The 23,071-nt window shown below is 45.4% G+C and overlaps 1 protein-coding gene and 1 non-coding gene across 2 annotated transcripts; one reads left to right on the plus strand and one right to left on the minus strand.

Annotated features, from left to right (window-relative positions):
* Positions 1–2,964: 2,964 nt before the first annotated feature.
* On the plus strand, positions 2,965–3,071 carry LOC125119037 (U6 spliceosomal RNA). The gene has a single exon (XR_007132994.1). It is a non-coding gene; the product is annotated as a U6 spliceosomal RNA (small nuclear RNA).
* Positions 3,072–15,382: 12,311 nt separating this feature from the next.
* On the minus strand, positions 15,383–20,697 carry RPS4X (ribosomal protein S4 X-linked). Its single transcript, XM_047765120.1, has 7 exons — positions 20,601–20,697; positions 19,526–19,603; positions 18,876–19,056; positions 18,415–18,512; positions 16,852–17,023; positions 15,977–16,134; positions 15,383–15,553 (listed from the first exon to the last, which is right to left on the minus strand). Exons 1-7 carry the CDS (start codon positions 20,601–20,603, stop codon positions 15,452–15,454), a joined length of 792 nt encoding a protein of 263 aa, XP_047621076.1. The 5' UTR covers positions 20,604–20,697; the 3' UTR covers positions 15,383–15,451.
* Between the last annotated feature and the right edge of the window lie 2,374 nt (positions 20,698–23,071).

Here is a 23,071-nt window from a genome sequence, read left to right on the forward strand (position 1 = left end):
TCCCTGCCCTTCTCAACTGAGGGACCTTAGGCAGTTTGTTTTCCATATCTGAATGCAGGTTCCTTTACCTATAGAACCTCACAGGCTGCCGTGAAGATTGAATGGGTGGGGTTCCCATTGTGGCTCAGCAGAAACAAATCTGGCTAGTATCCATGAGGATGTAGGTTCGATCTCTGGCCTCGCTCAGTGGGTTAAGGATCCCACATTGCTGTGGCTGTGGTGTAGGCTGATTTGACCCCTAGTCTGGGAACCTCCACATGCTGTAGGTGCAGCCCTAACCCCCCAAAAAAATATTGAATGGGATGAGGTATATAAAACCACCAGTGTCACAGCTGGCACAGTGTAGGTGCTCCCTGAGCATTTGCCTGTCTCCCCCCCACTTCCCTTTCTGAAGAAGCTGAAGAAGCTTCTAAGCAGATTGGAGGGTACTGTAAGGATGAGTGGGGCTTTGTTAGGAGGAAAAGATGGACCAAGGGACACATCCTTCACAACAGGCAGGGGGAAATGGATGGCCGGCCTTACTGGATGTCCAGGGGTGGAAAAGGATGCAGGAGGATAGGGAGAGCCTGGGAGTAGAAAGAGGTAGAAAGAGTGTGAGGGAAAGAAAGTCCTGTACAAGGTAAGGGGCCCCAACTGGGGCAGTGAGGGGATGGTAGGCCAGCCTTCTCCCTTCTCCCTGGCTCTGCCTTGGGCCAGCCTCAGCTCAGAGGGTCTTTGAAATCATCTGAGTTAAGGGATGAAGCTGGTTGTGACAATGGCATACAAATTCCCAGCACAGTGAGGGGTAGTGACCTCTGTGCTGTGTGGAGTCAAATGACAAAGATCTGGTTCAGCTACTGGCCAGGACGGGCCCCCTCCACCCCAGCTGTACACACACTGATTATGAACATATGGCCCCCAAGGCTTTCCAAAAGAGCAATATTTGCCTTCTGGCCTGAATGGCCCTGGCCTAAGGCCTGCCACCAATGCCCCCTTACTCCCTCAGTCTTTGCACGAAAGCATGAATTCTCCTGACATGGACCAAGAGGGCCACGTCAAGGAACCCACCTTCACCCCTAGAACCACAAACACCAACCCTCTACTTCATAGAAGGCTCTGAGAACAGACCGCCTGGGGTTTCCATCCAGCCCCATCCCAGCCCTCATCATGTGAACTTGGATGAGGTTCTTGACATCTCTGAGCCTTATTTTTCCACCAAGAAAGATATAAATGATACCTCCTTTGCAGGCTTGAGGAGAGGCTCAAATGGAATTACCTGAGACTATAATCCAGATGCTCTGAGTACTGAAAAGATGGATATTCTACCTGGACACTATCTCCCCAGGTCCCCCAACCCCCAATTCTGCACTCAATACCTCCACTAGCCCTAGGTGATTCAGAGTAAAAGTTATCAGAAAAATGTAAAAAGGAGGAGAAAGTCCAACCAAGTTTGGATTTTTCCTGTGATGACTCCTTTGATGGAGTCTTTTGAAATACCGGCTATCGTATTCTTTTCCCAAATACTTTTGTTGTTGTTCCTGCTTTACTGATGCCCTAAGCATTTTGATTGTGCAATTGGGCCCTGGAGAATTTGGATTTGGAAACTGTAATGGGTAGATACATTCTTGTTGACCATTATCAGCTAACACTCCATAGAGTTTACCACCTGCCAAGGAATGTTCTAGTTCATTTTATCCTCACAACAAACCCTATGAGGTTGGTACAACTATTATCTTTTTTTACAGGTGGGAAAGCTGAGAATGAGGGGTGGGGGGTGAATTGACTTGCCCAAACGTCACACAGATAGTGAATGTTGGTGGAGGTTTTGAACATAGGCAATCTTGCTGTAAAGGCCATATATTTAACAGCAAGGTCCTACTGTATAGCATAGGGAACTATACTCAATATCCTGTAATAAACCTTAATGGAAAAGAATATGAAGGAGTGATTAGGATTTGATGCTTTCACTGCTGGGGCTGGGGTTCAATCCCTGGTCTGGAAACTGAGATCCCACATCAAGCCTCTGCACACTGCAGCCAAAAATAAAAAATAAAATAAAGAATATGAAAAAGAGGAGCTCCCACTGTGGCACAACAGGATTGACAGTGTCTCTGCATCTATCCTCAGCCTGGCACAGTGGGTTAAGGATCCAGTGTTGCTGCAGCTGTGACATAGGTCACAATTGCGGCTTGGATCTGATCCCTGGCCTGGGAACTCCATATGCTGTGGGGCAGCCCAAAAAAAAAAAAGAAATAAAGAAAAAGAAATAATATGAAAAAGAATATATATGAAATAAAGAATATAAAAGGAATATATTGTACACATATACATATATATTCTTTTTTATTATATTTTATATATTTATTATATATTTTATATATATAAAAAATCACTGAATCACTTTGCCGTACAGCAGAATCTAATATAACATTGTAAATCAACTATACTTCAGTTTAAAAAAAATTTTTAAATACAGGGAGTTCCCACTGTGGCTCAGCAGTAATGAACCCAACTAGGATGCAGGTTTGATCCCTGGCCTTGCTCAGTGGGTTAAAGATCAGCGTTGCCATGAGCTGTGGGAACTTCCATATGCTGCAGAAGCAGCCCTAAAAAGAAAAAAATATTAAATAAAAAAGACAGAGAGACTAATCTATTTTTTTTAAAAAAGCCAGCCCCCCCCCCCCCAAAAAAAAACAAAACCAAAAAACCCTGGAGTTCCCATTATGGCTCAGGGGGAACGAACCTGACTAGTATCCACGAGGATGCAGATTTGAACCCTGGCCTTGCTCAGTGAGTTAAGGATCCAGCATTGCCATGAGCTGTGGTGTAGGTCGCAGGAGTGACTTGGATCCCGAGTTGCTGTGGCTGTTGCCTAGGCCGGAGGGCTACAGCTCTGATTTGACCTCCAGACTGGAAACTTCTACTTGCCACAGGTACGGCTCTAAAAAATAAATAAATAAAAATAATTTTTTAAAAGGCCATGTGGTGCTCGCTTCGGCAGCACATATACTAAAATTGGAACGATACAGAGAAGATTAGCATGGCCCCTGCGCAAGGACGACACGCAAATTCGTGAAGCGTTCCATATTTAAAAAAAAAAAAAAAAAAAAAAGGCCATGTACTTGGAGTTCCCGTTGTGGCGTAGTGGTTAACGAATCCGACTAGGAACCATGAGGTTGCGGGTTTGATCCCTGCCTTGCTCAGTGGGTTAACGATCTGGCATTGGCGTGAGCTGTGGTGTAGGTCACAGATGCGGCTCGGATCCTGCGTTGCTGTGGCTCTGGCGTAGGCTGGCGGCTACAGCTCCTATTAGACCCCTAGCCTGGGAACCTCCATGTGCCGCAGGAGCGGCCCAAGAAATGGCAAAAAGACAAAAAAAAAAAAAAAAAGGCCATGTGCTTAACCACCACTTTGCTACACTGTCTCTTCGAATGATTGAATCAAACTCTTGTCACACAAGGAGTTCCTGCTGTGGTGCGATGGGATTGGTGACATCTCTCTAGCTCCAGGATTTGGGTTCCATCCCTGCCCAGCGCAGTATGTTAAAGGATCCTGGATTGCCGCAGCTGTGGTATAGGTTGCAACTGTGGCTCACATTTGATCCCTGGCCCAGGAACTCCATATGCCTGCAGGGGGGCCAAAAAAAAAAAACAAACCCAACAAACCTTGTCACACAGGTGAGGGCCTTGTATCCCAAGGGGGGTTGGGATGGGTTGAGAGGATGGGATTGGTTCTCAGGAGCCCTCCCAATGGCTGGAGACCCAGCCCCGAGCCCTCATCCTCGCTACAAAACATATGAGTGCTCAAATTGGCAATGGGGCTGCCCAGTGTCCCTTTTTAGGGAGGCATCTATAAAGTGAGAGAGAGATTTGAACTAAACACCTTCTGGGGAGTTCCCGTTGTGGCACAGTGGTTAATGAATCTGACTAGGAACCATGAGGTTGCAGGTTTGATCCCTGGCCTTGCTCAGTGGGTTAGGGATCTGGTGTTGCCGTGAGCTGTGGTGTAGGTCACAGACGCGGCTCAGATCCTGTGTTGCTGCGGCTCTGGTGTACGCCGGTGGCTGCAGCTCTGATTCGACCCCTAGCCTGGGAACCTCCATATGCTGCGGGAGCGGCCCAAGAAAAGGCAAAAAGACTAAAAAAGAAAAAAAAACACCTTCTGAAGGTCCTTTCAGTTCAAGGAGTTGAAGACTCAGATCTACCTCAAGCCTGCCAGCTGTCTCCTCCCAGAGGAGCAAGCCGACTCTCAGCACAGTTCCCTGCAGACCCTTTTCTCTTGGTCTTCCCTCAAACGGTGGTGTACATCTGCTCTTGTCTTGTTCACTCTGCACACCTGGGAGACCTCATCTCTCCAGGCTGGAGTCCCCATCTTTATCCTGATGTCTGATCCAGACCTCTTCCCTGGGCTCTGGAAGCACGTCTTAAGCTGCTTTGAACCTTTCTGCCTTAGTGTCTCTCACAGACCTTGTGCTCTCCCTGCAGTGTCAACTCCCTGGCTGTCTTCTTCCCTAGAAACTCCTCCTCCTTCTGTGCTCCTCATCTTATTTTTATTTTTTATCTTTTGTCTTTTTAGGGTTGCTCCCAGACTAGGAGTTGAATTGGAGCTGCAGCTGCAGGCCTACACCACAGCCACAGCAATGTGGGATCTGAGCCGCGTCTGCAACCTACACCACAACTCAGGGCAACACTGGATCCTTAACCACTGAGCGAGGCCAGGGATCGAACCCGCAACCTCATGGTTCCTAGTGGGATTCATTTCCGCTGCGCCACAATGGAACTCCGAGCCTTCTTTATTTCTGCTTTTCATGTCAGCCTGGGCGGCAGCCAGACACTTCCCAGGCTCTCCTCCGTCTCTGTGTTCTGCTATAGTAGGAGCCGCTCCAGGACATCAAGTGAGAGTGGCTGCATGAAGTCACAGATGGGCCACAGGTCAGTCCTTTTGATGTTGCGCAGACCCTGTAGGTCCACATCCAGCACAAAGTTGCCATTCGTGGCCTGCACTGCCCACACAGCTGCTTTGCTGGTCCCATACAAGTTCCCTGAGAACTCTGAGAGCTTGATGAAGTCTCCAACAGCAATGTCCCACTGCATCACCTCCCTGGTCCCAAAGTAGGCATGGGACACACTGAAGCCAAAGATGCTGCTGTGTTCCTGCAGGAATCTTTTCAGTAGGGTGCTCTTCCCAGCCCCTGCAGGCCACTCAACACATCGGGGCCTTGGTCCTGACATCCCTTGGGGAGGTGTATCAGGTTGCTTCCCCTCTCTGCCCCTCCACATCCTGCAGGGTCCACAACAGCACCCAGCATGAAGTTCTCAGGCCACAGAGGTTTTACAAGCTGTCTGGGGCTTCCTGTGCCAGGAGAATTTCCTCCTACATTTTGAAGAAGTCTGAGGTGGCCCAGCCCAGGGCTGCTGCAGCCAGCCCAGCCAGTGGGGCCACAGCACAAGCGGCTGCTGGAGGAAATGTATGGCCTCGGTACACTTCTTAACCTCTCTAACCTTCAGTTTTCTCATTTGTAAGTAGGACAGGAGTTCCCACTGTGGCGCAGTGTGATCGGCAGACTCCTTGGGAGCCCTGGGACACAGGTTACATCCCTGGCTGGCACAGTGGGTTAAGGATCCAGTGTTGCCGCAGCTGTGGCTGAGGTCACAATGGCTGCTCGGATCTAATCCCGGGCCTGGGAAGTCCATATGCCGAGGGGTGGCAAAAAATAAATAAGTAAGTAAATAAAGAAATAAATAGGAGTTCTGGTTGTGGTTCAACTGGTAATGAACCCTACTAGTACCCATGAGGATGTGGGTTCAATTCCTGACCCTTGCTCAGTGGGTTAAGGATCTGGCATTGCCATGAGCTATGGTGTAGGTTGCAGACTGGTTGTAGGTGTAGGTTGCAACTGGTGTAGGTTGCAGATCCAGTGTTGCTTGGCTGTGGTGTAGGCCGGCAGCTGCAGCTCCCATTCGACCCCTAGCCTGGAAACTTCCATGTGCAGTGGGTGCAGCCCTAAATTTAAAAAATTAAAAAATTAAATAAAATAATAAAATAAAAAAATAGGACAACTGCAACAGCGAACTGGTAGGGTTGTTGTGAGGTTGAGAGGTGATAGTTCAGGGAACGCACTGAGTGCCCTACCATGAAGTGATTTAATCATTCACTGTAAGTGAGATCTTATGATTGTAAAGTTAGCAGTATCAGTCATATAAACTTACTGATCTAATCAACAGATGATGAGTAATTATGATTAATAACACCATGGATTTTCTTATAGTATACTATAAGATATACATTATTATTATTAGGTTGTTACTGTACTAATTTGGATTTTATGATTCCTTCTCCAGCCTCACCTCTCACAACTCCCCCCACCCCAACACCTTTTCCCTTCCTTTCATTGCCACAAACTCTTATCTCTCAGCTTTCTTGATCTCTCCCTGGAAACTTCTTGGCCTCATCTGTGGCATGTGGGAATGCTGGGGCTGGGGACCGAGCCCAAGCCACAGAAGGAACCTGAGCCACAACAGTGATAACACCAATCCTTAGCCCACTAAGCCACCAGGGAACTCCTCCCTGGAAATTTCTTCTCTCCCATCCTCTGATTCCTCCATCCCTTTTTTGCATTGCTAAGTCCTTTCTAGTATCAGCTCAGGCATCAATTTCTCGGGAAGCTTCCCAGACCCTGGCCCAGACCACTGTAGATGGCTCCTCCATGGGCCCCCAGAGCACCCTGTGCATCTCTTCTCAAAGCCTCCATCACACCATATTTATAAACATTTACCTGTGAGACTCCTAGTCATCAGTTTGGCGAGGAGCTCTGTCTTATTCACCACTCTATCCTAGGCTCTTAGGACTGCTAGGCACATAGTAGTTGTCTAGTGAATGTTTGCTGAATGAAAAAAAGACTGGCATGAATCCTCCCCTGCAACCCTCCTCGACCTCACTTCAGGGGGTCCAAGGCCCTGGGCCAAACCTCTTCAAAGCCAAAAGCTGCTAACTGAGCACAGAATCAGACTGAACCCAAGTGGGTGGGTTGACCACCTGGTCACAAGAACTTTCTGTCTCTGGCCTAAAGGTATTGCTGTCTCTGGGTTCATAAACCTCTCACTCCCTGTGGGGTTAGTGAAGGTGTGGGTGTTAGTGGCGGGGGATGACTTAGGGCAAGTTGACTCACCTCCCTGAACTTTATTTTTGTTATCTGTAAAGTGACAAATAAGGCCCATTTGGCAGGGTCATCATGGAGATCCACTGAGGTAACACATGGAGGTGCCTTGTATATTGCAAAGGGCTGCATATAGCACTTGATGACGCTCAAACACAGAAAATGTGCCACTCTTTAGCCCAGCTCTTTTCAAGATCCCATGTAGACAAGGGTCCTCCTGTTTATACAGTATTATCTCCAGCAATCAGGTTATAAGTGATTGACATTATCTCTTTCTTTATATTTGGCAGATTCCCAGCCTGTGGCAACATGCTGGTCACCATAGGGACCTGAGAAGCACCCTTGTCTCATTGGTACACATTTATAAACCAACCCTTAAAGTGGATTATTCTGCAAAAGGCTGATCTCATCTACTCAATGTTGATTGTATTAGTTCTAATTTCAGAAGGTGGCATTTACTGACCTTGTCCCCTTAAGCACAAGAAAAAACCGTGGCTTCTGGTTTTTTTTTTTTTTTTTTTTGAAAGTGAAAAAGTACAGGGTGTGCTTGGGTAACAGTAAGGAAATGAGACAGATGGAAGGAAGGGTTTATAGGGGAACAGAAGGGTATACCTTTCATTCATTCATTCATTCATTCATTCATTCAGTACCCACAATGTGCCAGTTACCAGCTAGATACTGGGGATACAGGGGTGAGCAAGATGAGCCTTAAGGACCTTGAAGTCTCCTGGGAGATACAGATAATTAGACAATTATAATACAGTGAGGTAAATTCCAGGATGAGTAGAACAGGTAAGTGGTGGGCCGTGGGCCCCTAATCTTCCCAGAGGTCTCCCAGAGAAAGCAACATCTCAGCTGAGATGGAAAGAATGGATACGAGTCAGTCAGAAAAACAGGGGAAGGCCATATAGGAGACTGGAATGAAAAAAAAATGTTCCTGGAAGAAAAAAAGCGTCCAAAGAATATGAAGAGAGACAAGAAGAGGGTAAATTCGAGGGCCTAAAAGGAAATCATGGATTATAGGAATAGATGCACTGTGGGGCAGAAGGAAGAGAAAATGGGACACGCTGAGGAGGCATTCAAGAGGAAACATCTGGGGGGCAGGTGACCATGTGGGTCTGATGTGCAAGAAAGTTCTGGGAGTTCCTGCCATGGCGAAGTAGGTTAATAAGACGGCCGTGGCTCCGGTTGCTGAGGAGGTGTGGGTTCAGTCCTCAGCAAGTCACAGTGGGTTAAAGGATCAGGTGTTGCCATAGCTGAGGCTCAGATTCTATCCCTATCCCAGGAACTTCCACATGCCGTATGTGTGGCAAAAAAAAAATAATAATAATAATAAAATAAAAGAAAGAAAGAAAGAAGGAAAGAAGAAAGAAAGAAAGAAAAGGAAGGAAGGAAGGAAGTTGTCAGGAATAGAAACCTGGAAGATAGGAGCTAGCGTGTTGTTCTCTCTTGAGAAAATACCTTAGGACCACATTGGGGAGGGTTTGCAGTAATAACCCTAGGTATGTGGACCTGATTCTACAGGCAGTGCATTTGAACAAGAGGTTTTGAAGAGGAAGTGACACAATTCAAATTGGTCTCTACGTGGGAGGAGAGGGAGTTGCTTGTGATGGAGGTGGTTGAAAGGATGGAGATGGAGGCATGTGTGAGGGGTCCTGAAGAGATGCACTCAATAGTACTAGGGCAGCCAACTGGATCTCATAGCAAGACATACAGTGTTGTGATGAAATGGGCTCATACAAGCCCACCAGCGCCAATTGTTAATTTTGTAGGTATTTTCTGAGCCACTTGTTAAAAATAGCCATTATTAAAAATGCAAAAGGTGAAGTTCCTGTCATGGCTCAGCAGGTTGAAAACTCGACTAGCATCCGTGGGGATGTGGGTTTGATCCCTGGCCTCACTCAGTGGATTAAGGATCCAGTGTTGCTGTGAGCTGTGGTGTAGGTAGCAGACACGGCTTGGATCTGGCGTGGCTGTGGCTGTGGCATAGGCCATGGCACAGATGAAGCCCTAAAGAGCAAAAAAAAAAAAAAAAAAAAAAAGCAAAAGGGTGAGGGACAAGATAGGGGTATGGGATTATTATTATTTTTTGCTTTTTTGCTTTTTAGGGCCATACCCGCAGCATATGGAGGTTCCCAGGCTAGGGGTCCAATTGGAGCTGTAACTGCTGGCCTATACCACAGCCACAGCAACACCAGATCCTTAACCCACTGAACAAGGCCAGGGATTGAACCTGTATCCTCATGGATCCTAGTCAGATTCGTTACCGCTGAGCCACAACAGGAAATCCCAGGGGTATGGGATTAGCAGATACAAACTATTATTTATAAAATAAATTAGTGACTAGGATATATTGTACAGCACAGGGAAATATAGTCTTTATTTTGTAATAACTTTAAATGAAGTATAATCTATAAAATTTTTGTGTGTCTTTTTAGGGCCATGCCTGTGGCATATGCAAGTTCCCAGTCTAGGGATCAAATTGGGGCTGTAATCACCAGTCTACACCACAGCCACAACATGGGATCCAAGCTGTGTCTGTGACCTACATCACAGCTCATGTCAGTGCTGGTTCCTTTACCCACTGAGTGCAGCTATGGATACTAGTCAGGTTCATTACCACTGAGCCATGATGGGAACTCCAACAAAAACATTTTTTATAACATTTTTTAAATACATTTTTTTTCTGTCCATACCCATGGCATATGGAAGTTCGCAGGCCAGGGAGAGAATCTGAGTTGTAGCTGTGACCTGCCAGATCCTTTAACCCACTGCCTGGGTTGAACCAGCACCTCAGCAGCAACCTGATCCTCTGTGGTCAGATTCTTAACCCACAGCACCATGGTGGAAACTCCAGTATAATCTATAAAAATATTGAATCACTATGTTGTATGCCTAAAATTCATATAATATTGTAAATCAATCATACTTTAATAAAAATTTTAATGTAAAATATATGAATAGTAAAAATATTTCTAAATGTTAATAAATTTATAATTAAGTAAATTGTATTAAATTCAAAGGTGATGAATACTAAAAACTCATTACTTCCTAATTATTTTACTACATTTTACTATTATCTATAACCTTGAGGTTATTTGCATCTGTTGCATCCATAAGGTGGAAATGCTATACAATAGCATGCTACTGTGAACCTCTTCCCAGCTGCCTTTTCATGGTTGTAGATTGAAATTGCTGTGGAAATTGGTAAACACTACAAATCAGGACTTGATTATTTTGTTGATTGTCTAGAGTTAAGGAAGTGATGGGGAAACTGTTAAAATGCTGATAAAACTTAGAAGTGTATCATGTCTTATAGCCATTACATTGTAAATTGTACAAAAAATTTAAGGAAACATTCTCTCAATATTGGAAAACTATTATCTAACTCAGCGAATAAGTTGTTCACATCACTGACAAATGAGTGAAGCTCTAACATGTGTCTTGGTTGTTTCACTTTTGTTAATGTAAACAAAATATCAACCAACTATCTTTCTTTGTCGATTGCAACCATAAACAATAGGTTGATATGGATACAATTGTGAGTTTGGAAAAAAAAAATCAGTGAAAACATTCCATGAGAATCGACTGGCTATATGAAATTCACAATAAAGAGTCTTATTATCTGCAAATCATTATACATCTTTTATATCAGTAAAATTGAACGATAAACCTACGTGTGTGAGGAGACACACTCAACAGGACCACACATTTTTTTCCCCAGAGAGCTGGATGTTAAAGATTTATCAGCACATCACCATTGTTAGAAAAGCTAAGAAAAACACATGAGCATATCCCTAGGAAAATCCTTGGGGTAAACTGAAAAGCAGGGGTTAATAATGCTATAATCTATAATGCAGGCAAAAATTGTTGGTGGCTCAGACCAGGGTGGGAGCAATGCATGTGGTAAGTGGTCTGATATTGTTTGGGAGGGAGGGCAGACATTTTACCATTTATTTGTCCCTTTATTGTGAAAAATGTCAAACATACAGAAGTGTTGTGACTGGTGTCATGAACCCCATGCATCCATCATCCAACTTCAATATTATCAGTACACAGTCAGTCAATCTTGTTTCATTGTTATTCCTCACCCACTAGGTTATTTTAAAGCAAATTCCAGATTGCCTGTCATTTCTTCTGTAAACCCTTCAGTATGTATCTCTCAAAAAAAAGACTTTATGATTATCACCCTAAGAATTATCAATAATTCCTAAATATCACCAAATGTGGATTCCAGATATATTTTGAAGGTAGGGCCAATAGAATTTTCTGATAAAATCATATGTGAAGTGTGAGAAAAGGAGACGAATCAAGAACATGTCCAAAGTGTGGCTTGAGGGAGTTCCCATCGTGGCACAGTGGAGACAAATCCAACTAGGAACCATGAGGTTATGGGTTCGATTCCTGGCCTCGCTCAGTAGATTAAGGATACAGCGGTGCTGTGAGCTGTGGTGTAGGTCACAGACACAGCTCGGATCCTGCATTGCTGTGTCTGTGGTGTAGGCCAGCGGCCGCAGCTCCAATTCAATCCCTAGCCTGGGAATCTTCATATGCCGTGGGTGCGGCCCTAAAAAAAAAAGGCAAAGTGTGACCAATGGGATTTTCTGTGACATTATTAGATGGTGCAGACAATGGATAGAACTGATTGGTGCAGGTAGGGGGCAGTGGGGTGGATATAGCTCTTTCTGTAACATTTGGTGTAGCAACAAGAATATAGGATTTGGATTTCAAAAAAAGTCAAGAGTGGAGTGCCCATTGCGGCTCAGCGGTAACGAACCTGACTAGTATCCATGAACATGCGGGTTCGAACCCTGGCCCCTGGGCTCAGTGGGTTAAGGATCCGGTGTTGCTGTGAGCTGCAGTGTAGGTCGCAGATTTGGCTTGGATCTGGCATTGCTGTGACTGTGGTGTAGGCTGGCAGTTGTAGCTCCTATTTGACCCCAAGCCTGGGAACTTCATCAAGAGGGCTCTTGTAAACTGTAAAATTCTACACAAGTCCTACATGTACTGTTCTCATTCAAATTTGTGCTGTGCTGCTCTCTGAGCCAAGTATGAGGCCCAGCCCTCAGAAGGCACAAGGGAAGTCCCAGTGAAGTTCTGCTTGCTTCAGTCAGTTTTATTTCAAGACTATTTGTCTGTCCCTTTGCTGCAATGATCTCTAAGTTTCCCTCCAGCTCTGTGATTTAATGCATCAAATTAGAATTCTTAAAAAAGGAGTTCCCGTCGTGGTGCAGTGGTTAACGAATCCGACTAGGAACCATGAGGTTGCGGGTTTGATCCCTGCCTTGCTCAGTGGGTTAACGATCCGGCGTTGCCGTGAGCTGTGGTGTAGGTCACAGACGCGGCTCGGATCCCGCGTTGCTGTGGCTCTGGCGTAGGTCGGCGGCTACAGCTCCGATTCGACTCCTAGCCTGGGAACCTCCATATGCCGCTGGAGTGGCCCAAGAAATGGCAAAAAAGACAGAAAAAAAAAAAAGATAAGAAAAAAAAATTAAAAAAAAAAGAATTCTTAAAAACCTACAAAGACCCAAGCCATATTATTTGCTAACTATAGCTCATTCCAATGATCCTGGCTGCTTTGGCTGAGTCCACCGACACAACCTGGTGTAAGGATGGAAATCTTCCCCACTTTGGGATTAGTTGCTTTAAAAAAAAAAAATTCCCTGGAAGTTCCCCTTGAGGCACAGGCAGGTTAAGTTTCCAGCATTGCTGCAACTGCAATGTGGATTCTATCCCTGGCCTGGAGATTCCACGTGCCATGGATACAGCCAAAAAAAAAAAAAAAATCCCTATGCTAGCTTAACAAATAAAACCAAAATAAATTTAAAATATTTTTAAAAATTCTGGTGATATGAGGAGACTGCAGCCAAATACATCATTTCCCCATTTGTACAAGATGGCTGGCCAGTTAGCATCTAGGAAACCATGGCGCTTGTGGAAAGAACCAAATTGGAGGCCTCTCATCTCTCATATTTGCTTTGGTTCCTTAGCTAAAGTTCAAATCATTTCCATCGTCTGCTGAGCTGAGACTTAGGACAACTTAGAAGGAAAAGAAAGTACAGCTATGGGTGCTGATAACAGGGAGAGATTGGCATTCAGGGACCTCTGCCCTCTGGCATTTCAGTCTCATCTGCCTGTTTCTCAAGGGATACCATAAAGATTACTTCTGACCTGGCCCCTCATCAGAACTGGCTTTCTGGATAAGCTCCACTCTTGGCAAGAAACAGGCTGAAGTAACATGTGTCTGGCAAGCCCACTTCTGCACCCCTCTCCCACTGGATTTGGTGAGACCCAGTTCCTGCAGAATTCCCTTTCTCCTGCTTAAGCAGAGGCCCTGTGGACCCAGCCAATTGTGTACTTCAGTCTGCAATATGGAAAGCAGAGGGCCATTTGGGGCCAAACCTGTGCTTGGGAGATCCCTGGGTATGCCTCCTCCTTCAGCTGATTAGTTTGGAAGTTGCTCAGTTTTTTGGCAAGACCAGTATTCTATTTCAAGTCCAGGACCCAGCCAGGGGTAGAGACACTTCCCCAAGCCACAGCTCCTCAGCAGGCTTCCTCATCCTCTGGACCACATGTCTAGGCACCAAGAATGACCATTAGATACACCCAGTTAAATATGCAGATTTTACACTGGTTCATATCTCAAATGGATAAAGGGGTCTGAACCAACTGTTTTCCGGAGTTCACTCTGTGGTGCAGTGAGTGTTACAAATGCAGCTCAGGTAGTTCCCATTGGGTCTCAGCAAAAACAAATCAGCATCCACGAGAACGCAGGTTCAATCCCTGAGCGAATCCCTGGCCTCAATCAGTAGGTTAATGATCTGGTGTTGCCCTGAGCTGTGGTTGTAGGCGTGCCTCGGATCTGACATTGCTGTGGCTAGGAAGCCGGCAGCTGTAGCTCTGATTTGACCTCCAGCCTGGGAACCTCCATATGCTGTGAGTGTGGCCCTAAAAAGCAGAAAACAAATGCAGCTCTGGCTCAACCCCTATTCCGGAACTTCCACATACTGCAGGTATGGCCATAACCGCCCACTTCTCACCCCTAAATTCTGTCATGGGGATGGTGATATACAAGTGTGAGTGGCCCATAGCTCAAGTGACGCTATTAAATGGAAGGCGGCAAAAGATCCACAGGGCAACTTTGCTGGGGGTTGGGGGGACTAGCAATGTCTTGTCATTTTCTGGTTATCACTTGGCAGAAGGACATAGTTACATTTAGTGGGTAGAGGCCACGCATGCTGCCTAACATGCCACAATACACAGGACAGACACCCACAAGTTACCTGGCCCAATAGTAGGAAGACTGAGCTCTGCTATAGGGAGGCCAAGGTGGGTTTTCCTTCCCGGCAGGAAGAAACTTTGTAGGCTAAGGGCTGATTGGTATCACAACGCAGGATAATCGTTACTCTTGTAGGAGACCCTGGGCTTGAAATGAGAAACAGGTCTAAGAGTTGGCCACCTCTTCTGGAGACTAACAAGCAAACAGTTTGGTTTTGCAATCCTGAGGAATGGAATTGAGGGCTGACAGCAGTGGCAGCTGGAAGAATGAGTACCAAGTAAGTGTACTGCCCTACAATACAGCTGTTGTTGTATTGCTTTACACAACAGCAGCATTTATAATGACCTGTATGCACAGTTGAGCTTTTTTTTAATGATTTTTATTTTTTTCCATTATAGTTGGTTTACAGTGTTGTCAATTTTCTACTATACAGCAAAGTGAACCAGTCACACACACATATATATATATACATCCTTTTTCTCACATTATCCTCCATCATGATCCATCACAAGTGACTAGACATAGTTCCCTGTGCTATACAGGATCTCATTGCTTACAATTGGACATTTTTCACCCTGCCATTTGGACAGCTGGGCACAGGAAAGGGAAAAACAGATGAGACAGGCTCATGGATGCGGTAGTACAATAAAGATAAGGACACTGATTTTTTTTTTGTTTTCACAAGCTAACAACCTAACAGGGTAGCTAAGTTCCTAGCCCAAGTAAGAGGGCTTGACATTATGGGCTTCCCTGGCGCTCTCCATTATTGAGTTACTTGCTGCTCCCTCTTTGCCAAGTTTGATGTGTTCTCCCTCCCTCCCACCACCACCCAAGCCTAGCCTATAGGAGACACAGGAAATCCACATCTGGAATGCCTAAGCCCGCCTTAAAAATTCAATCTACTTTTCATGTCAGAGAAGTAGAAAGGAAAATCTAAATCCCAAACCACAAACACCAAAAAGAGACTATTAATTATGCGGCAATCTTTAATTAATTACGTATAAAGACTTTTCCAATCATGTCACCTATAGATCATTTTATCCACTGCTCTGTTTGGCCGCCAGTCTCTTGTCTCTCTCCTCAGCAATGGTGAGGCGAATACCCTTTCCACGGGGAAGAGAGATCCATGGTTTGTTGCCCTGGAGGAGAAGAACGAGAAGAATCAAAACCTTTTTCCACACACCAACTCCATTAACAGGTTGGCACATGCTACATTTGTCTTCTCATCCAGAGGAAGTGAAAAAAAGCACTCAGCAATAGCCAGGAAGTCTTAAGACACTTGGATGCCAGTTGATTATCAGAAACACCTACTTTAAACCCCCAAACAAAACCCCCTATGGGTATAAATTAAAGAACCTAATTATAAGGTATATTCATCCCATTACTGGCATTTTTCACCACCCAGGTGATCTGGTCCTCCACTGGTCTGTCCCAGCCCTGCTATGAGCCTTATCCCAGAGAGGCTTTACACTAGGTTTAGTAGAGCCAGGTCTTGCAATCCCAGCAGTACTTGCATTTACAGGCTTCCTGGTACTAGAGAGGAAAAGGGAACCCAGACTTACTTTGCCAATAACAAAAATGTTGGAGAGCCGGGTGGCAAAGCTGTTGCCATTGGCATCTTTCACATGGACTACATCGAAAGAACCAGGATGTCTCTCCCTATTGGTGATCACACCAATTCTTCCCAGGTTAGCACCTCCAGTCACCATGCATAGGTTACCTAGGCAGAAGAAACAATCTGCTCAGGACCAAGGCACTTTGCCCAGTGTAGTGAGTGATGGACAGGTCTGAAAGGAAGTTGTCCTCCTAAGATCTGCCCTATCCTTCCTGCACAGCTGATAAAATTCCACTGTACCCACTTTGCCTGGTCCTTACCAGGTCTTGCCTAGATGACTACTGTTCCTTCAAGGCACAATTCTCTGCTACTGTTGCGGACAGATTTTGGGGATGAAAGCATTTATCAAGGGCTGTATCTCAATTAAGCTGGTTTGCTTCTTGGTCAGAATGCACTGCCCAGCTGGCAAGCCATTTTCACAGAGAGCCCTTCACAATTTTACCATACCATCATTGAAGACATTCTTAGCTGAATTCCCTCCCCACCCCCCCGCCAATTCAGAACAAATTCCCCTCTCTAATCCTCACTGCTACCACAAAGCCATGCTTGAAATAAGACATTACACATTCCCTGGACATTCCTTAATGTTGCCTCCTTCCCAATTCCTTACCACAAGACATCTAGCTACAGTTGCTAATTAGGTGCGCACCAGAATCAGAGAGCTAAAGAATTCCAAACGAAACCAGGGTACAGACCCAGGCCCCATACAAGTCATAATGTTTGATTATATAATCAACTTAAAAACCAAAAAACACCCACAACAAAGAACTCTCCTTATGCTTGGGCTTTAAAGAGAATGCCCAAGTAGCAGAGGACGCTTACCAGTATCAAATTTGATGAAATCAGTGATCTTGCCAGTCTCCAAATCAATTTGAATGGTGTCATTCACCTTGATGAGGGGATCAGGGTAGCGGATGGTACGGGCATCGTGGGTGACCAGGTGAGGGATTCCTTTTGTGCCCACAAATATCTTTCTCACTTTGCACAACTTGTACTAGAAACCCAAGGGTTAGCCCCATTAGTCTAGCATACATGCACTATACTCCAGGTACACAAAATTGCTCTCTTAAAGCTACAAGTTAACGGCTTAAAAAAATGCAACATCTCATTTACCCAGCTGAATAATGGTTGTCCCTGACTTTTCTTCCCACCCTCCATAAATTCATTCTGCACACTGTTTCTTTCTTGGCTTGTTTAACTTCCTATTACGTATTTTCTTTGTAGCACTGCATTACCCTCAAAATTAAAGCTCAAGGCAATGAAGGCCCCATAACCTCAAACTCCCAGGTGCTGGTGGGCTGATCACCATTTCTTTCCCTCCAATGCAAATCACCTCCCCCTTTCCCTGAGCTGGGAAGAAATGTCTCTGAATTTTTCCCTCCAACTCACCCGGAGAGCTAACAAGTGCCTCTTTTCACAAAAGGCAACTATGATCCCATCAACAAATATTTCACAAAGCATTTAAATTTGAGTTTGCACTCCTAGGACACCCTTTAAGTAAATCAAATCACCTCAATACCACGGGACATGCCCTCCAGTCTGCTGATAACAAGGCAACTAAGGAAATTAGGAGCTGAATCACCCAATTGAATTAACCTTCATTTACAGCCAATAATTCAAGAAGTCACGAACTTTTACATAAAATCATCACAACAAACTGGATTAAATAATCAATGCCTGTAACCTTTGAGGTATTTCAAACTAATGCCCCAAAGGTTATTGGTCCTATCCATTAATACCTTTCCCCCCGCCCCAGAGTAAAGGTAGACAAAGGACCTATTGGACTGACAGTATATTGGTCTTCTGGCTCTCTATCCTCAAAAGACCCATACTTCAGATGCTCATAAATATAAGTTCCTAGAAACCACTCTCCTCTCAGAAAAAGGCAACCAAAATCAGCTGGATTTTTCTTCCATAAAAAACGAAAACCATCTGGAGTTCCCATTGTGGCACAGCGGAAACAAATCGACTAGGAACCATGAGGTTGCTGGTTCCACCCCTGGCCTGGCTCAGTGGGTTAAGGATCTGGCACTGCCACGAGATGTGGTGTAGGCCAGCAGCTGTAGCTCTGATTCAACCCCTAGCCTGGGAACCTCCATATGCCGCATGTGCGGCCCTACAAAAAGACAAAAATAATAAAATAAAAAGAAAACCATCTGTTGAAGATGTTAACTTCAAATAGGAGTCAATTATTAGATATTCAGCAACACATTGCTATACAGCTGTTAACTTTTAATTACATGATACAGAATAGCATACATGACAAATCACACTTAATTGCTGACCAGCTGCTATTCCTCTCTAAGGAATCTTAATCTACCTACCTCACCACAATGGATCAGCCTATGTACTTAAATTTTGGCTCAGCCTGTTTGCAACACTCACCTTGGCCTCCTCAGGTGTAATACGATGAACAGCAAAACGACCCTTGGTGTCATAGATCAGACGGAAATTCTCTCCAGTCTTGTCAATGCTGATGACATCTGACATAAAACACTAAGGTTACTATAGTGACCGACACTACCCTATGCTGAGCAATAACGTCACTTTAAGAAGAAAAAAAAAAACCCTCCGTATTTTGAATACCAACTAGGGTTCCTATAATCAATAGTGGCTAGCTAACCTTTAATGTTTCAAAATCCTTTTTTTCATGACATGTAAAATTTAGAGAACTGAAATCTGGTTTTGAGAAATAATTTATGATTTGCAGCCCTGCAATATGAAGAAAACTTGTGAGGGGGACGGTCATGCTATGTTTCTGAGACTGATAAAAGTTGTATTTAATACAACTACCTTTTCAGAGAAGGAGCTCAGGAGCCATGAAGTGCCCATCACTAACAACTTACCCATAAAACCAGCGGGGTAGGTTATATCAGTGCGGACCTTGCCGTCTATCTTAATGAAACGCTGCATGCAGATCTTCTTTACTTCATCTCCTGTTAGGGCATACTTAAGTCTGTTCCTTAGGAAAATAATGAGGGGGAGACATTCCCTCAACTTGTGGGGACCAGTAGATGGACGAGGAGCCTGTAAAACGATTTTTTTTTTTAAATTTCATTGTTGGGATTCACGCAATCCACCACTGTCACCCCCTCAATTTGAGTAAACAAGATGCCATCAAGGCCCACAAAACTATTCCAGACCTCCAAGTTTTCCAGCATTTCCCCCTTTCAGAGGACCAGACCTGTTAATATTTGAAGTCCTGCATCTACCCAAATTGTGGTATACGGAATGAGGCACAGAATTATTATGCTACAGTAAGGTAGGGTGCAGCTAGAAACACAGGGCCTTCAAGAACAGACAAGTCTTCCTCTAGTTCTGTGCCCGCCCCCCGCCCTCCAAAAAAAATGACTTTTGGGATGCACTGCAAGAAACATTTTTTTGGACATGGTAATCAGGGATGCTTGGCACATAAAGAAACAATATAAAGCGTGTCTCTTAAATATGTCAATTTTATCTCAATAAAATTGTGAAAGATGTCCCTTAAGATACTTACAAACACACCGGTCAGTTTATCCAGCATCCAATGCTTTGGAGCTGCTACGCGCTTCAGATGTTTCTTGGGACCACGAGCCTGAAAGAGTTTCAAAGTTGTAAATTTTAATACTGTTAAATGGTTTCAGGTCTTATAAGCCATCCTTGAAAGAAGAGCGAGTCTGTTTCCTCTTCAACAAAATGTGGACAATGTTAAAACAAACCAAAAAAAAAAGCATAAAGCCACGTGATAAAAGGCAGAAGCGAATGCATACACAGTATCTAGCAAATACTATAGGTTCCATAAACCATAGTCAACTTTCTTACTGTACAAAAAGAATACTAAGTAATTACTGTCTCTCAAAACAGCATTTCATGTTACTAAGTATTTACATGTTACTGTTTTCAAGCGTCTGATTCTAGAGGCTGTCTTTTTCGAGGAGAGTATGTTGGTGAAATAGCCTGGGGTTGACCTCGTGGCGCACAACCGGCCAGAAACAGAAAACGGACCAGAACTCAATCTGTGCTTCTACTTATCCAACTGAGCATTTCTGGTTTTTTAAGTATTTGATGCGAGATTTAATCTGACCTCGGCACAACCACGTGCCAATAGCTGCTTCCTCGAACTCTGAAAGTTAGACCACTTTTCACCTTAGAATGCGGAAGCCTCTTTAATACTACTTACTGGCCACACTACCTGAAGTCATGAAATCAGGCCGTACCAGAAACACAGCAAAAAAAGTTTCTCCACCCGCCCCAAGCCTGACGTCTGTCCTCCGGGGCCAGCCTGGGCTCCGGTCTGGGAAGCAAGACGCTCCTCCCAAGGCCGCAGGATCCGTGGCCGGGTGTGGCCGGCCCGAAGACAGAGGCCTTCCCGCCAGCGGCATCGATCTCCAACTCCCCAACCCCCATCCCCGGGCCGGCCGGGGACCCGCGTTCGCCTTCGCTCTCGAGCCCCCCTAGGCCCACCCCGCCTGCTGCTCTCCCTTCGTTTCCGCCCGGCGACCCCCTGCGGGAGCCCCGCAACCCCGGGCAGCCCCAGCCCAGGGAGGATGGAGGCTGATGGGTCCCAAGAGCTCCCAAAGAAGCCACCTTACCATGGCTGCGCTAGGCACGAAAAGAGGCCCGCCTCCTTCCGGCGCGCGGAGAAAAGAGGGTCCGCGGCTGCGCGCGCCGGAACCTCGGACGCTCCTCCCAGCTCCGCCCCTTCGTGGCGCGCGGGGAGGCTATCTTGCCACCTGCTGGTGGGAGGTCAGAGGTCCCGAGCTTGGGAACCTCCACTGAAAAAAGGGGTGTCTCCCAAGGACGATTTCCTCCCTCCCCTTTCCCGCCCTCCCCGCTCGGGTATTTGCTGAGCGTTTTTGGGGAGCATGATTCTGTGTTAGGTGCTGGACAAAAGTGAACTAGACAAGCTCCCTGCCTTCGAGGAGAGGAAAAAGTGAGGCTACTAGTTCTACCTACACATGATCCTATTATCAGTAGAATATATTGAGATAAACAAGGTCCTACTCTATAGCACAAGGAACTATATGTAATATTTTGTCATAAACTATAAAGGAAAATAATCTGAAAAAGAATATAGATATAAAGAATATATATACATATACAGACAATATATATACATATACACATATGTAACAATCTCTTCGCTGTACACCTGAAACTAAGACAACATTGTAAATCAACTAACTATTCTCCATTTAAAAAAAGGATAGGCGGTCTCAACAGTGGCACAGTTTGGTTAAGAATCCAATTGCCGCGGTTTGGGTGGCAGCTGTAGCTCAGATTCAATCCCCTGCCTGGGAACTTCCTTACGCAGCAGGTGCGGCCATATAAATAAATAAATAAGGAGTTCTCTTGTGGCGAATCGGGTTAATGATCTGATCTGGCATCATCACTGCTGAAGCAGATCAGGTTGCTGCTGTGGTGCAGGTTTTTGTTTTTTTTTTGGGGGGGTTGTCTTTTTGCCTTTTCTAGGGCCGCTCCTGCGGCACAAGGAGGTTCCCAGGCTAGGGGTCTAATTAGAGCTGTAGCCGCAGGGCTACTCCACAGCCACAGCAATGCGGGGTCCAAGCCGCATCTGCAACCTACACCACAGCTCAGGGCAATGCCAGATCCTTAACCCACTGAGCAAGGGCAGGGATTGAACCTGCAACCTCATGGTTCCTAGTCGGATTCGTTAACCACTGAGCCACGACAGGAACTCCTAAAAACACATTAAAATAAATATTCAATATTATTTATTAAGCGTATTTTTTCTGTTCCTTCTTCCAAGTTCCCTCGAGCCAGCCAACCTGCCCATACTATTGGGAAGAGCCAATGTTTTTTCCCTCCAGCTTCTCTGGAGATTGCCAAGTGGGTGCAGCCTAGGGGGTGGGAGGGTAGGATCTCTGTTTGAACTCTACCCCTCGATTTCTGCACAACACATGTGGCGTTTATCATAAAGTCTCAGGAAAGAGAGGGGACATTAGAGACCATCCAGTTATCTGAGACTTAGATCTGATCATGTTATTTCCCTACTTTGAAACTGCCCTTGGGCCTCCTGCCTGATGCCTCAGGTCCCTCTGCCTGTCACTTGCCACTTCCTGAACTTGGACACCCTTTGCTCCCTTACGCTATCCCAAACCTCAAAGCTTAGGCCACTCCAAGGTGCTACTGCTCTGAGAAAGCTGCCTTTTACAAGTTGGCAGACCTGATGATCCCCTCAGCTTGGAAATGCATGGGCAACCCAATCCTCTTCCTGGGCATCTAATCCTGCTTGTCAGCTCAGGTCCCTCTAGCTCTAGTGAGCCCTGGCTTTGCTCTGGCAGGGTCAGTGCCACATTCTTTTGCCCCAGAGCCCTCTATTCAAACTGTACGACAACACTATACCACATTGGGTTGGTAATGACTAGCTTCCCTGTTGTCCTCCACTAGGCTGTGAGCATTTCCATGAAAGAGCCTGCCCCAATTCATCTGGGCAGGCCCTTTGCCACCTAACAGAGAGCTTAGTCGCTGGGGCCAGCACTTGGTAAATACTTGTCGAATGAATGGCATCAACATGCCACTCATTGTGCTGAGTCTCACTACACTCTCCAAAAGAGCATCCAGCCTCTGCCTGAACTCCTTCCACTTTCCCACCATGGAATCAAGCTTCTCCTAACCCAGGAGGTTCCATCTTATGTGTCCTAGTCGGCCCTCCACTTGGCCCCTCAGCAGTCTGCCAAGGAGCAAGAGAGGGGAAAAAAACAACTCTTTTCAATCAGACAGTATTCAGTAGGGCAGGCGTTCCTCTTTGTCTAAACTGGGCCCATAGTAAAGCATGCTATAGAAGATTATTGGAAAGTATTGGGAAGAAGGGGCAATTGGTTGGAGGTGAGGATTAGAGAGGGAGTGAAGGTGACGAGACAATAGAAGGGGCTTTGTGAGGTTTTCAGTCTGAGGAAACTGGGAAGATGATGGTGCCGCTAACAGAAATGATGGGAGTTCATTTGGGAGGGAGGCATGACCATGGACTTCAGCTTGAGATGATAGGAGAAAATGGTTGGTTTAGAGCTCCAGATTTCACTTAAGATCATGGAGCCAGTTG

Source organism: Phacochoerus africanus, chromosome X (genome assembly GCF_016906955.1).
Source record: "Phacochoerus africanus isolate WHEZ1 chromosome X, ROS_Pafr_v1, whole genome shotgun sequence".
Classification (NCBI taxonomy): Eukaryota; Metazoa; Chordata; class Mammalia; order Artiodactyla; family Suidae; genus Phacochoerus; species Phacochoerus africanus.